This window comes from Acartia tonsa, chromosome 14, assembly GCF_053477335.1.
Source record: "Acartia tonsa isolate MP-2025a chromosome 14, ASM5347733v1, whole genome shotgun sequence".
NCBI lineage: Eukaryota > Metazoa > Arthropoda > Copepoda > Calanoida > Acartiidae > Acartia > Acartia tonsa.
Genome location: NC_137273.1, coordinates 20,489,749 through 20,502,080, shown reverse-complemented (window position 1 = coordinate 20,502,080; position 12,332 = coordinate 20,489,749). Strand labels below are relative to the sequence as shown.

The following is a 12,332-nucleotide window of genomic DNA, read 5'->3' as shown; positions in this document are numbered from 1 at the left end:
AATTAAAAGTTAGTTTATAAGAAAATGTTTTACCTTCAACACTATTTATATTTGTTTCTCCTAATAGTTTTCTGTATTAATTTTTCTTCTGAAGGACATATAAATAAAACAGGTATTCATAATTTTAGTCATTGTTTTTGGCCTCTAAACTAAATTTAGAATAACGGGTATAACTTTGTTTATAAGTGGCGCAGCCACAATCTACAAAAGAACAGAAATAAAACAGTAATGCTAAAGAAAACCTTAAGACATATTTAGAAAATTTATTTAAAAGATTCCGCTACGCCCCTAAGGGCACTCGAGTAAAAAGAGTTTGGTGGAATACCTAAAAATCTTATTAAATATTTGAGGTTGGTTTTGTTAACTGACTCGCCCTCACTTAAATCTAGGGACGACGGACCGACCACCTACTGAATTAGTTCTCATGGATTAACGGATGCTGAAGTGCGTCCCTAGACAAAATCATTATTATTGAAGGCCTATTGGGCACTATAGTCCCAATAGGCGACAATAGCCGATAAATTGATGTGTTGTAACCTGATATTCGCCGTATTTACTCACAATCAGAAAGTTAATTACTAATTTAAGCGACCATATTCTTTGTAAATAAAAATTTAATGATTTCTGCTAAAATAAAAACTTTTATTGTATATTTAATAAATATTTTACCAAAATTAACCTAAATATATCAATTGAAGGTTTTTTTAAGGTTTTGTGATTATATTTTGAGACACCTAGCGGCAAACTATTAAACTACATATAATACAAATTTCTGTTAATTGTTTTTGATTGTAAAGCTTTCGTTTTAATTTAGGCTAAATCAGAGTAAACCAAATTATTTATTACTAGTTGATACGCCCCTAGAGGCTTTAGGGGCACTTAAGGGGGTGGGGGGCTAAGTTGACCCCTCCCCCCACTTTCAATTCTAATTTTTAAAAGAAAAGTAAAACAAACTTTTTGGGAGTCATTTTTTCCTGGGGTTATTTCTCTTGGGTGTTACCCTCCCATGAATTACTATAAACATTACAAGGACCCAGGGGCGTCCAAGCTTTTTATTTTTTATTTTTTTTTTTTGGGGGGGGGGGTAATTTGTTTTTGGAGGGGGTAAAATTGCGTGCGAAGCGGGCCACAAATTTTTCTTACCCCCCCTCCCTCCAAAATTTTTAACCCAGGGGGTAAAATTGGATTGGGGGGGGGGGGGTAAAAAAAAAAAATATTTTACCCCCCCCCCCTTAGACGTCCTTGCAAGGACCTATAGGAAGCTACTTTGTAAAGGAGAACCAAATCGGTTTAGCAGCTAGCAAGATCCGGTACAGACAGACACAGATCCTGTTACTTTTTAAATGGATATATGAGCAGTATTGCATTTCAATTGAAAATGTATTTAAAGTACACAATGAGAACGATTACGTCCAATATTTTCAAACAAATCAACGAATTATTAAGCTTACAAGGTTTCGTGATTCTTTAGCACTTTTATGGTTTTGGTTCTTCAAAATTTTCTTTTTTATTGCCAATTTCCTGTTTTTTTAGTAGTGAAATTACTCTATATTAATTTTTTCTGTCTGTCTGTTAGTCGATTTTCTCAGCTGCTATTCAAGAAAGACGGATGAATTTTTTGGGGTAGATTCTCTATACAAATAAGCATCCACTTTGTAATTTACTTTGTCTGACAGTTAGACGTATGCTACCAAATGTGAATATTAATCGATATAAAGAAAACATGCGAAAAGTTTCGTGATTTATTCTCTCCAATATATTTCTATTTATGCTCTTTATAACTCTTTCAACCTAGCAATTGCTTCAAATGCTGTGCTACTTATGTCTTTGTTATTAGGAGATAGACTGATCCAGAATGATTGGGAAACCTTGAGAGTGGGTTCAACTTTAAGGTAAGATTTTTATCTCCCCCCCCCCCCCCCAATTTTTTTCTTTTAACTAAAATTGAAAATAAGGGGGGGAGCCCCCCCCAATTTTTTTTTTTATAATTTGTCTTAAAAAATTTGAAATAAGAAAATGGGTTATTAAATTCGACTCTACCCTCCTCAAGTGCCCCTAGAGGGGGGGGAGCCCCCCCCAAATTTTTTTTTTTTTATAATTTGTCTTAAAAAATTTGAAATAAGAAAATGGGTTATTAAATTCGACTCTACCCTCCTCAAGTGCCTCTAGGGGCCTCTAGGGGCGTAGCCGTTAGTATAGAAATAATTGAGGTAGCTTTAGAAAACATTTGGGGGGGTAAGATTAATTATTATTGTTTTGTTAAGGTACATAAGTCCTGATAAATATTACGAGAATGGCTCCCCTCAAGAAATTTGGGACAATATGGGGAGGGATATACTATGTCAAGTTTTTGATGACCTCACCACACAGATTATCCTTCCTCCTGGTAAAGATAATTCATACATAAATAGATACCTACCTAGATAATTCATAGATATATTGATACCTATATAATTCATCGATAAATAGATAAAAATGAGGGATGAGGAGAGGAGGAGTGGGAAAGAAAACCCCAAAAAAGGGACGGAAAATCCCTTGTTTTTATGACGTAACATGCTGATTTTTTGAGAGACTTTCTTCGTCTTCTATATAACTAGATAGACAGATAAATTTATAGAAAGATAAATGGTTAGATAGATAAATAGATAGATAAATAAATAGATAGATTTAATTTAAAAGTTGCATTCAATTAAAATCCTTTTTTTGTTAACAGATTTTCGCAAAGACCTTCCTACGAAAGTATTAACCCATGGATTCGCTACAACCATCAAGGGAACTGATGATGCTAATTATGTCAATGCTTGGATGCAGGTAGATAGACAGACAGCTATACAAACAGATAGAAAGAAGGATTCACATACAGATAGACAGACAAATAGATGGAGAGACTGGAGACTCTGATTATGTTAATTCTTGGATGCAGGTAGATAGACAGATGGATTGACAGACATATAGACATCCAGATAGACAGACGGATAGACAGATAAAACCAACAAGAGGACGAATGATGTTAATTATGTCAATGCTTGGATATGGTAGATAGATAGATAGATAGACATTAATATAGACATTCAGATATACAGACAGAAAGATGGATAGACTAGAGAATCTTATTATGTCAAATTGTCAATGCTTGGATGCAGGTAGATAGACAGATAGATTGATAGATAGAAATATAGATAGAAAAACGGATAGAAAGATAGATAGACTTGTAATATTATCATATGGACAGGTAGTTGGATGCTTGGATGCAGGTAGTTAGACAGAAAGACATACAGAGAGACATACAGATAAACAGACGGATAGTCAGATAGATTGACTTGTAATATTATCATGTGGACGTGTTATGCTTATAATGTCAATTTTTGGATGCAGGTAGATAGACAGACAGATTAATTGACATATGCAGACAGATAGACATACAGATAGACAGACAGGCAGATAGATGCAGCTAGATGCAGCTAGATAGAAAGATAAGTAGATAAATATTTTTGACACATATGAACAGATAGATAAATGAATATATAAGTAGATACATTTTGAATTAAACTTTTATTTCTTTTAAAAATTGTTGTATTTTCTCTTTTAGTTGTACAATAAAGAAGTGAACATAATCCTGTTGGACTGGTCTGACCTGGCATTTGCCATCCAGTTTCCAGACTGGGACAGCTACCTATATGATTCAGCCGCCAGGAATTTATTTTCATTTTTTACCTCATATTAGAATACAAATGAGGGGAGATTTGGGATGGGGGTTAGGGGGCTGGGGGGAGTCAAGAAATAGGTTTGAGTGAAGACACCTTCAAACACAACCGTCTTAAGTACTTGAAATCTTGTAGATAGGCCCTATAATATTTGGAGTTTTTGATGTAGCATGTAAAGAAATTTCTATAGACACCTTAAAAAGGTTTATAACACAATCCTAGCCAATTTGGCATTAAAAAGAAAGACCTAGCAATCATCAAGAACTAGAAATAGTCATGTCTCAAAGTTGGATGGGTCTGTATTTTTATGTCAAAGTTTCAAGGATTGAGTTAGAAATTAAGTTAAGGTGTCTATAGAAAGGTTTTTACATGTCCCATCAAAAACTTTAAACATTATGGGGTCTATCTCCAAGATTTGAAGTACTTATGCTGGTTCAAATTGTGAACGATTGGTTTTTTTGTACACCCTTTAATTTAGACAAATAAAAATGATGAAAAAAGGAATTGTATTGATGTTGGGGAATACCTTGGCCATTGTTTGGCTGCCTTCAGTCAACAAGCACCAGGTATACAGTAGATAGACGGATAGACAGACATATAGACAGACAGATATACAGACAGATAAACAGACGGACAGACAGATAGACTAGACAGGCATACATATATATAGACAGACAGACAGATATACAGACACATAAATTAACAGACAGATAGACAAACAAATACACAGACAGACACACAGACATATAAGCAGGCAGAAAGACAGATAGATAGACACATAGATAAATAGATATGAATTAATAGATAAATTTTACTTTCAGTCTCATTTTTACAAAGCCATCAAATAAACTTTTATATAAAGTTGTAAGGGTTTTATGTCTAAAGCTTAAGATCTTAAAGAAAATGACCGATAGATTTTTGTATTGGTTTAAAGATATTTTTCTAGCCCTCTGTCCCTTCGAATAGAGAGCTTCTTGATGCTAGTGCCATAGTCGCTAGTTATTAATAGGGTAGCTTCGCCCCTAGCCACTAGCCTCAAATAATTTTTAAAAAATTTAGTGGAATTTTTTTAGGGGGATGGGGGCTTGGGGTTGCCCCACCCCCCAAGAAAATAGTCTAATACCACCACAGGGTCTAAGAGGTATATTCCCTGAAGAGTAGAATCCGATCAGTTCAGTGGTTACCGAGATCTTAAGGGACAGACCGACAGACGGGCGGACAGACATCAAGCTACTTTGTAATATAAATATGAATAGTAAATTATGTAGAGCCATTAGAAAGATAATTCTTCATATAAAGTGTGTATATTTGGAGGGAGGGAGGGAGGGAGGGGACATTGAGCATTTTTTTACACTGGTCCCCACAGTGTTATATTAACGTTTCCTTATTCGTTGACTTAACAACTTTGGGGACTATATTGAACTTTGATTGGTTGGATCATTACGTTTAGTGTTCAATCGTTTTTTATCACTAATTGTAATCTACAGAATAGGTAATTTTGTGTAACATCATTGAGGATGTACATCAATTAATCGGCCATTGTCTTATCCCTTTAGATCCCTGGTATATATGTAATTTTAAACAAGGACAATTATATCTGCACAGTTAGCTAGTTATCTTTTTAAAAGTAAAGCTTCTTATGATCTTTTAGACATTTTTTTTAGCAAATTAAATGTCTGCTAAATGTTAAATGTCTAATAAAATGTTTACTAGTTCGATAATGTTTTAAAATCAGTTTATTCATTTATTCATGCCCTTTTAAGAATAAGAGATTTTCATATGTTAGGTAAATTGTCGATTAAGAACGTCTAAGGTTTTTCATGGGGCTAAGATGTGGTGTATGTGAGGAGTGTAATCTAATGTATTAAAAAAAAGAATTTACAGGGGTTGAATAAGGTGCTTAAAAGTTTGTGGGCGGTAATTACCACTACCCCTTGGACGTGGATTGTGTCTGTGTCAAATGAAAAAACGGTCAGAACTATGTATATATCTTGGTTACAGAGTAGCTACGCTACTGAAAATGAGTGGTATCTGTCTGTCTGTCTGTCTGTCTGTCTGTCTGTCAGTGTAACAGACTTTGCTAATGAACTCAACTTCATTTTACTGAATAAAGTTAATTCTCTCTAATGTGATATAATTTTATGTAGTTAGGACAATTTACTAATTTATAAAGTTGACCCCCCCCCTCACCCCCGCCGTTGTTTGTTTTCTTTTTCAAAATCATAAGAATAGGTATACGATACACTCTATAACACGAGCGACTGCGCAACTAGAGGCATTTAAGGGCACTTGAGGTCGGGAGGGATTGGTTGAAATCGACCCCCCTCTATTTTCAAAATTAGTTTTTAAAAATTATTGGGGAGCGGGGCATTTTTTGGTTAGGGGGAGCAGACAACCCAACATTTTTAATTTTAGTTTTGAAAAAATTAAAGCAAAATTTTTTTGGGTTATAGAATATTTTCTTAGCGATTTCTCTTGAAACAAAGGTGGTAACATCTCCCAAAATAGTTATAAACCTTCCTATAATCTACAAACTACATTGTAAAGGAAAACCATATCGGTTCAGCGGATGAGGGGATCCTAAGGTACTGACAGATACTATTACTTTTAGAAGAGGGGCTTCGTAGCTCAGTGGTAATGCACTGAGTTACGGTGATGAAAGTTCGAGTTCAAGCCCCCATGTGGCAACTCGAATTCTCAGTTGAACATATTCACACAACTTCCCCTGGTTGTGTAAGAAGGGAGATTATTAAGTGGTTTGGATACCTAATAGTCACGTACATAATATCTGTACAACCCTTATCCCAATCATTCATTACGGTGACTTAATTTGGGACACCTGCCATACTCGGCGAGGGTGAGGTAATAAAGAGTAGCTCCCTTGAGACAGCGTGTCAAGGCATAATGTACTTGGGCGTGGGGCTTGATACCCCCAGTGGCTATACAAAAGTGTCTCGTCCTTCTCCATGACTACTTATCAATATATTTATTTTTTCTACATATGAATGTTATCATCCTTGTAAAAATGTTAATCTGTTTTATAGAAACACTTTTTTAAACTTTCCATCAAGTTTCAAACTTTGCTTTTATTACAGAGTTATGTAAGATTTATAATATCAAATCATTAGAAATTTAAGTAAACAAGGATGACATTCATAAAAGCGAATCTCTGAAATAGTAGGACAAACGAAAATTAAGTACTGAATAAGAACAATATAAATTTACAAGTTTAAACAAAATTGTAATGAGGAAAGTACTGACCAAGGAACGATGACTAAAGCAACCTAAATAGACAACAAAATGTCCCCTTCTAAATCTTACATAAATATTAAAAATTAAAAAAGCTTAATCATTTGAAATTAGATATTAAAATGTTGAACATGTATGTACAGGGATAAGACAATGGACGATAAAGTGATTTACGTAATTAATAATGATAAACAAAATTACCCCAGATTGTGTAGATTGACATTTCTGAATAACAACTTAGGACTTTGCTTTTTTGTAAAATCAATGAAAATTTAATAGAAGTTCCCAAAGGTTTTGTAGCTAACGAATGATAAAGTATCTCTTAACATAAAACTTTGGGTACCAATAAACATTACAATCCAATGCATTTTTCAGAAAATGTTGTTAAAAAAGTTTTATTTTAAAGAACATAATTTGATAATTAAAGTCTGTAATAATATCTCTGGGCCATATTTACAAATAAATTTGAATAAAACTAAATTTTAAAATTACGAAACTTTCAAACTAATTAGAAAGAGTTAAAAGCTTCAAAGAGTTTGACAGAGTTAAAAGAGATAGAGAAAGGAAGATAGATAGATAGACAGATAAATAGCTTGTTATAGATACATAGAAAGACAGATATTTAGATAAATGGAGATTGAGATAGATAGATAGAAAAAGAGATATATTATTAGATAAAAAGTAATATTTATAGAGATTGACAAAGAGAGAACACAGTAATAGTGTCTGACTGATTATGACGTAACAAAAAAAATTAGCCAATGCGAGGCCACTATAAATTTTACCATTGGTCAATAACGGCCTCTCATTGGCTAATTGTTTTTTGTTACGTCATAATCAGTCAGACACTATTACTGTGTTCCAAAGAGAGAATGAGATATTTTTACATTGATCCTAATGGATAAGACAATAGACGATAAGTATACATTTAAGATTCTAAGCTTCACCTTGTTGGGCATAGTCTTGGCGCTCATCTGGTGGGGAAAGCTGGAAGAACATACAATGAATTTTATGGACAGGCTGTCCAGAGAATTACAGGTTTACTTCTTTGTTTTGATACAATTAGAGATTAAACAAGTGATGTACATTAAATTGACTTACATCTTATGATGATAAACAAAGTTACCCCTTTTTTTATTGTAAAGTAAGGTAATATTAAAAAAAAGTGTAGAGTTTGTGTGGCTGAAAAAGAATTCTTACAGATGAGGGATCTAGAGGAATAATAAAATTGCCGATAAAATAATGACATCCCAAATGATGATACACAAAATTACTACTTCTGTAGATTAAAATTAGTGGTTGAAACGTTTTAACACTCAACTTAATGAATTAACCAATCAAAACTAACTTCAGTCCCGAAAGTTGTTCAGGCAAGGAATAAGAACATGTTGTTATAAATATTTGGTGACTAGTGTAATAAACAGCCCATTGTCCCCTCTCTCTCTGACTATCTATTGACCTTGATAAGTTAATCTTTTCTAAAATTAAAAGTTTAGGTTTGGATCCGGCAGGTCCAAGGTTTGTTGACGGCCCCATAATGTCTGCTATACCTGAGCTCAATGAAAACCGGTTATGCCCGGAATCAGCTGATTTTGTTGACGTCATCCACACATGTGGTTCTCTTACTCCAGCAGCTGTTTGGATTGAACCAAGGTATTTTTCTTGTTGCTGTGGCTACACCTGCCACCCTTTCTAGATGGGGAAGGGTGAGTTAGGAGGGTATACTGGTGCAAAATATTCTTGTAACCCTCTCTGATATTTAATTGTAACCTATTCCTCATTTTCATTCTTTCCTAACTTTCAAGAAACTTTCACTTAGGGGGGGGAGGGGAACTAAACTCTATTGATGAAAGGTATGGTGTATTTGCATTGTGCATGCCCGTGACAGTATTATAAACATGTAGGGAAGTGTCTTAACCCTTAAGATCCCTAAATATAAAATTCATTAACTACTTTTTGAAAGTAAAAATACCAACTCAGGTTTTGTTGTTTAGGCTAGGTGACCTACATCAGTTGGGACATGTTGATTTCTACCCTGATAATGGATCATCCCAGCCTGGATGTGAATTTGGAGGTCAGAGAGTTATTCACAACAAAATATAGGACTCTATATCTTATAGCAGCTTATAGATTAGATTGCTCTACATTTCATCCAGCTGTAACCAACAACTAAATTGATTTGAGAAAACATTTCATAATTTCAGTTTTTTGGGGTGGAGTTTAAAGGTGCAGTCTCAAGAAATTAGTAAGGTAGCACCCCAATACAGCTGAAATCACGATATTTTTTTAATTAAATCAGTTGTTGGTAATACTCTCAACTACATTTAAATACGAACTACAGTACAAATAGGCAATTGACATAACGATTTATATACTGTGTGAGTCAAATAAAACTGAGTTTTCCGATTTTCAGAAACAACCAGAAGGAATACAGAAAAAATAATTATATGTCCTTGTTCTCTGTACAAAAGCACATCAAACTTGTAAGAGGTGTTTTTTATTATCTCTAAAAAAGCGGCCTCTATGATAGGTGTATCGTGTCAAAAAATGCCTTGTTTGAAAAATGTTGATCAAGAAAAATTAAAATAACTCATCTATTTTGTATAAAAAAAATCGTACCTAGTATTTCAATATTAATTTAGAAAAAGGTCTAAGAAAAAATACCTAAATGAGTTTTAAAGGTGAAATGCTTTTTTGCTCCGCATTTTAGAATACTGCGATTTGTCATTTTTTTACATTTATTGATTGTGATGCGTTTTCAGTAAAAGAATTTTCTTTAATAACGTAGCTTATATTATAAAGAAAATAAAACCTTTTTATTTGACAAAAAAATCTCTAAAGACCAAAAAGTTATTGAAGTTTGAATTTCTTTTATAAAAATGTATTTTTTAAAATTTTACCCTATTTTGATTATTAAGTTATTATGACGGATTATAAAATAAAGGATGAGCAAAAAAAAATGCGTAGATTTTTAAAATTCAAATTGCGCGGCTTGTGTTAATAGTAGAAAAATGTTACGCATACCATTAGAACTGATAAGAAGTCTATTTTTTGGAAATATAAGAACGATTCCTCTGCTACGTATAGTTAGGGAGCTACATGTTAAAATGTTCCAACTGACTTAAAACTTGACTTGCGAGTAAATTTTGATACATTTTACCACCTAGCTCCTAGATTATTTGAAGCACAGGAATCGTCTTTATATTTCTAAAAAATACAGTTCATAGCGGTTCTAACGGTATGCATATCATTTTTCTACCATTAACACAAGCCGCGCAATTTGAATTTTAAAAATGTACGCACGTCTTTTTGCAAGAATTATTGTCTAATATTTACTAATATACTCGCAAGTCAAGTTTTAAGTCAGTTGGGACATTTTAACACGTAGCTCCCTAACTATACGTAGCAGAGGAATCGTTCTTATATTTCCAAAAACTAGACTTCTTATCGGTTCTAATGGTATGCGTAACATATTTCTCATTAACACAAGCCGCGCAATTTGGATTTTAAAAATCTACGCATTTTTTTTTGCTCACCCTTTATAAGCATAATTTGTCAAAAGGGGGCGGGGATTTTGAAGATTAAATCAGGTCATCATCTGATAATCTGATTTATACTGTGAAAATTTTATTAAAATATGTTAAATAATCAGTTGAATAAAAACTTTAATGAATAAAGAATATGTTTGGTCATATGTTTAGAATGGCAGAAATATTTTATTAGAAATAAATCTACTTAAGATGTTAAATATTTAGAATCAGTTGAATAAAAACTTTAATGAATAAAAAATATGTTTGGTCATCTGTTTAGAATGGCAGAAATATTTTATTAGAAATAAATCTACTTAAAAAATACAATATAATAGACGAAAAAGTCATCACACACACTTTTTGAAATCTTTATGCTCTAAAAAGCGCTGTTGTTTCAGAAATATTCAAAAACACCTTTTCTAAGTTTAATGTATATTTTTATAGAGAACAAGTAAATTGCATTTTTTCCATATGCCGCATGATATGATGAACCTTTTATGCTATAATATAAAGTACTCAGGTTTATTTGTCTGAAGCTAAAGATCTTGGAAGTTGCTGGTCCAAATGAGTTGCACTTTAGAGGAAAGCTTTACAATTTGTTAAGTTGGCTTAAGATATTTTACCACCACCCTTCCCCCCTACTCCAAAGGCTAGAGGTAAAGCAACTTGTACATTTTTACAGGACCAGACAGCCTACCAGGAGGAGTTTGCTCTCATGACCGTGCCATCTATTACTACCTGCACTCCATATTTCAACCAGAACTTCTACCTGGAATTGAATGCCAGAATCTGGAGGCCTGTATTGACAGGCAAACTGGAGTATTTATGGGAGAAAAGGCACAGGTAAAAAAGAGCAACATGATGTCTGTCTTAGTGTCTGTTTGTACCAAAAGATTTCGCTAACGGCTGGGCCAATATGGTTCTCCTTTACTATGTGGCTTCCATTAGATCCTGTGAGGTTTATAACTATTTTAGCGAAGAGTACCTTAAACCCTTCCTCCCTATTTTTTCTTTTTTCTTTTTAAAACTAAAGATCAAATAAGGGGGGGGGGGAATGTGTGGACGTTTTCCCCCACCAAAAATGCCCCTAGAGGCCTTATGGGATTTATCCACTATTGTTACTGTATATTAATAGAGACAAAAAACAATGAACCAGTGGGGTTGTACTTTTCAAGGAAATTGATTTTGCCCAAATTAATTAAAATAAACATTATCACATCATGCAAAAAGGAATAGTGTTCAAACTTTTAGACCAATAATTTTTAGGATTCTTGGAATGGAGAAGGAGTAGAATCTAGAAAGATTTATTATGTTGAGATTCATGATCATCACTGGGACTATTATGAACATAATTAATTATATTTGTATAAAAGTAACAGGATGTCTGCCTGTCTGACATAAATATCTACCTAACTGCTTGACTGATATGGTTGTCCTTTGGATTGAAGCTTTTTATATGTCCAGGGTAGGTTTATAACTATTTTGGAGAAGGTCATCTCTACTCTCCCAAGAGAAATTGCCAACGAAAAAAATAACCCCCTTAAAATAGGAAAAAAAAGTCGAATATTGAGGGTTTACATCCTTCCCTATTTCTTCCCTTAAGTGCCCCTAGAAGCCTATGGGCGTAACTGCTATTACATGAATAGGTAGCGAGGCAAAGTGTCTTAAAAATCAGCCTTGTGACGTCATAAAAATGAGGGAGATGAGCGGAGATATGGGAAAGAAATCCCCTAAAAATGACGTCACATGGCTAATTTTTGAGATACTTTGTTTCGTTACCTATTTCAAAAAGGGATTTATACCAAATATCAATTCAACTTTCAGAGGCAGTATGTTAGTGGTTAGTTGC

At 33.6% G+C, this 12,332-nt stretch overlaps 2 protein-coding genes across 2 annotated transcripts; both read left to right on the top strand.

The window, feature by feature from the left end:
* LOC145305363 (uncharacterized) lies at positions 1 to 3,724 on the top strand. The gene is made up of 5 exons (XM_080146982.1): positions 1 to 112; positions 1,838 to 1,892; positions 2,265 to 2,386; positions 2,714 to 2,811; positions 3,590 to 3,724. The coding sequence occupies exons 1-5, from the start codon at positions 25 to 27 to the stop codon at positions 3,722 to 3,724; spliced, it is 498 nt and encodes a 165-aa protein (XP_080003108.1). The 5' UTR covers positions 1 to 24.
* A 483-nt stretch (positions 3,725 to 4,207) lies between these two features.
* Positions 4,208 to 12,041, top strand: LOC145305797 (pancreatic lipase-related protein 2-like). The gene is made up of 6 exons (XM_080147610.1): positions 4,208 to 4,270; positions 7,887 to 7,991; positions 8,450 to 8,606; positions 8,948 to 9,027; positions 11,166 to 11,326; positions 11,750 to 12,041. Exons 3-6 carry the CDS (start codon positions 8,491 to 8,493, stop codon positions 11,837 to 11,839), a joined length of 447 nt encoding a protein of 148 aa, XP_080003736.1. The 5' UTR covers positions 4,208 to 4,270; positions 7,887 to 7,991; positions 8,450 to 8,490; the 3' UTR covers positions 11,840 to 12,041.
* Positions 12,042 to 12,332: the final 291 nt, after the last annotated feature.

Excerpts from the sequence above, each read along its gene's own strand:
- LOC145305797 (XM_080147610.1), top strand. The coding sequence starts at position 8,491 with ATGTCTGCTATACCTGAGCTCAATGAAAACCGGTTATGCCCGGAATCA. Across the intron at positions 9,028-11,165 it reads GCCTGGATGTGAATTTGGAG|GACCAGACAGCCTACCAGGA; the intron begins GTCAGAGAGTTA and ends ACATTTTTACAG. Across the intron at positions 11,327-11,749 it reads TTATGGGAGAAAAGGCACAG|GATTCTTGGAATGGAGAAGG; the intron begins GTAAAAAAGAGC and ends AATAATTTTTAG.
- LOC145305363 (XM_080146982.1), top strand. The coding sequence starts at position 25 with ATGTTTTACCTTCAACACTATTTATATTTGTTTCTCCTAATAGTTTTC. Across the intron at positions 2,387-2,713 it reads ACAGATTATCCTTCCTCCTG|ATTTTCGCAAAGACCTTCCT; the intron begins GTAAAGATAATT and ends TTTTGTTAACAG. Across the intron at positions 2,812-3,589 it reads ATGTCAATGCTTGGATGCAG|TTGTACAATAAAGAAGTGAA; the intron begins GTAGATAGACAG and ends TTTCTCTTTTAG.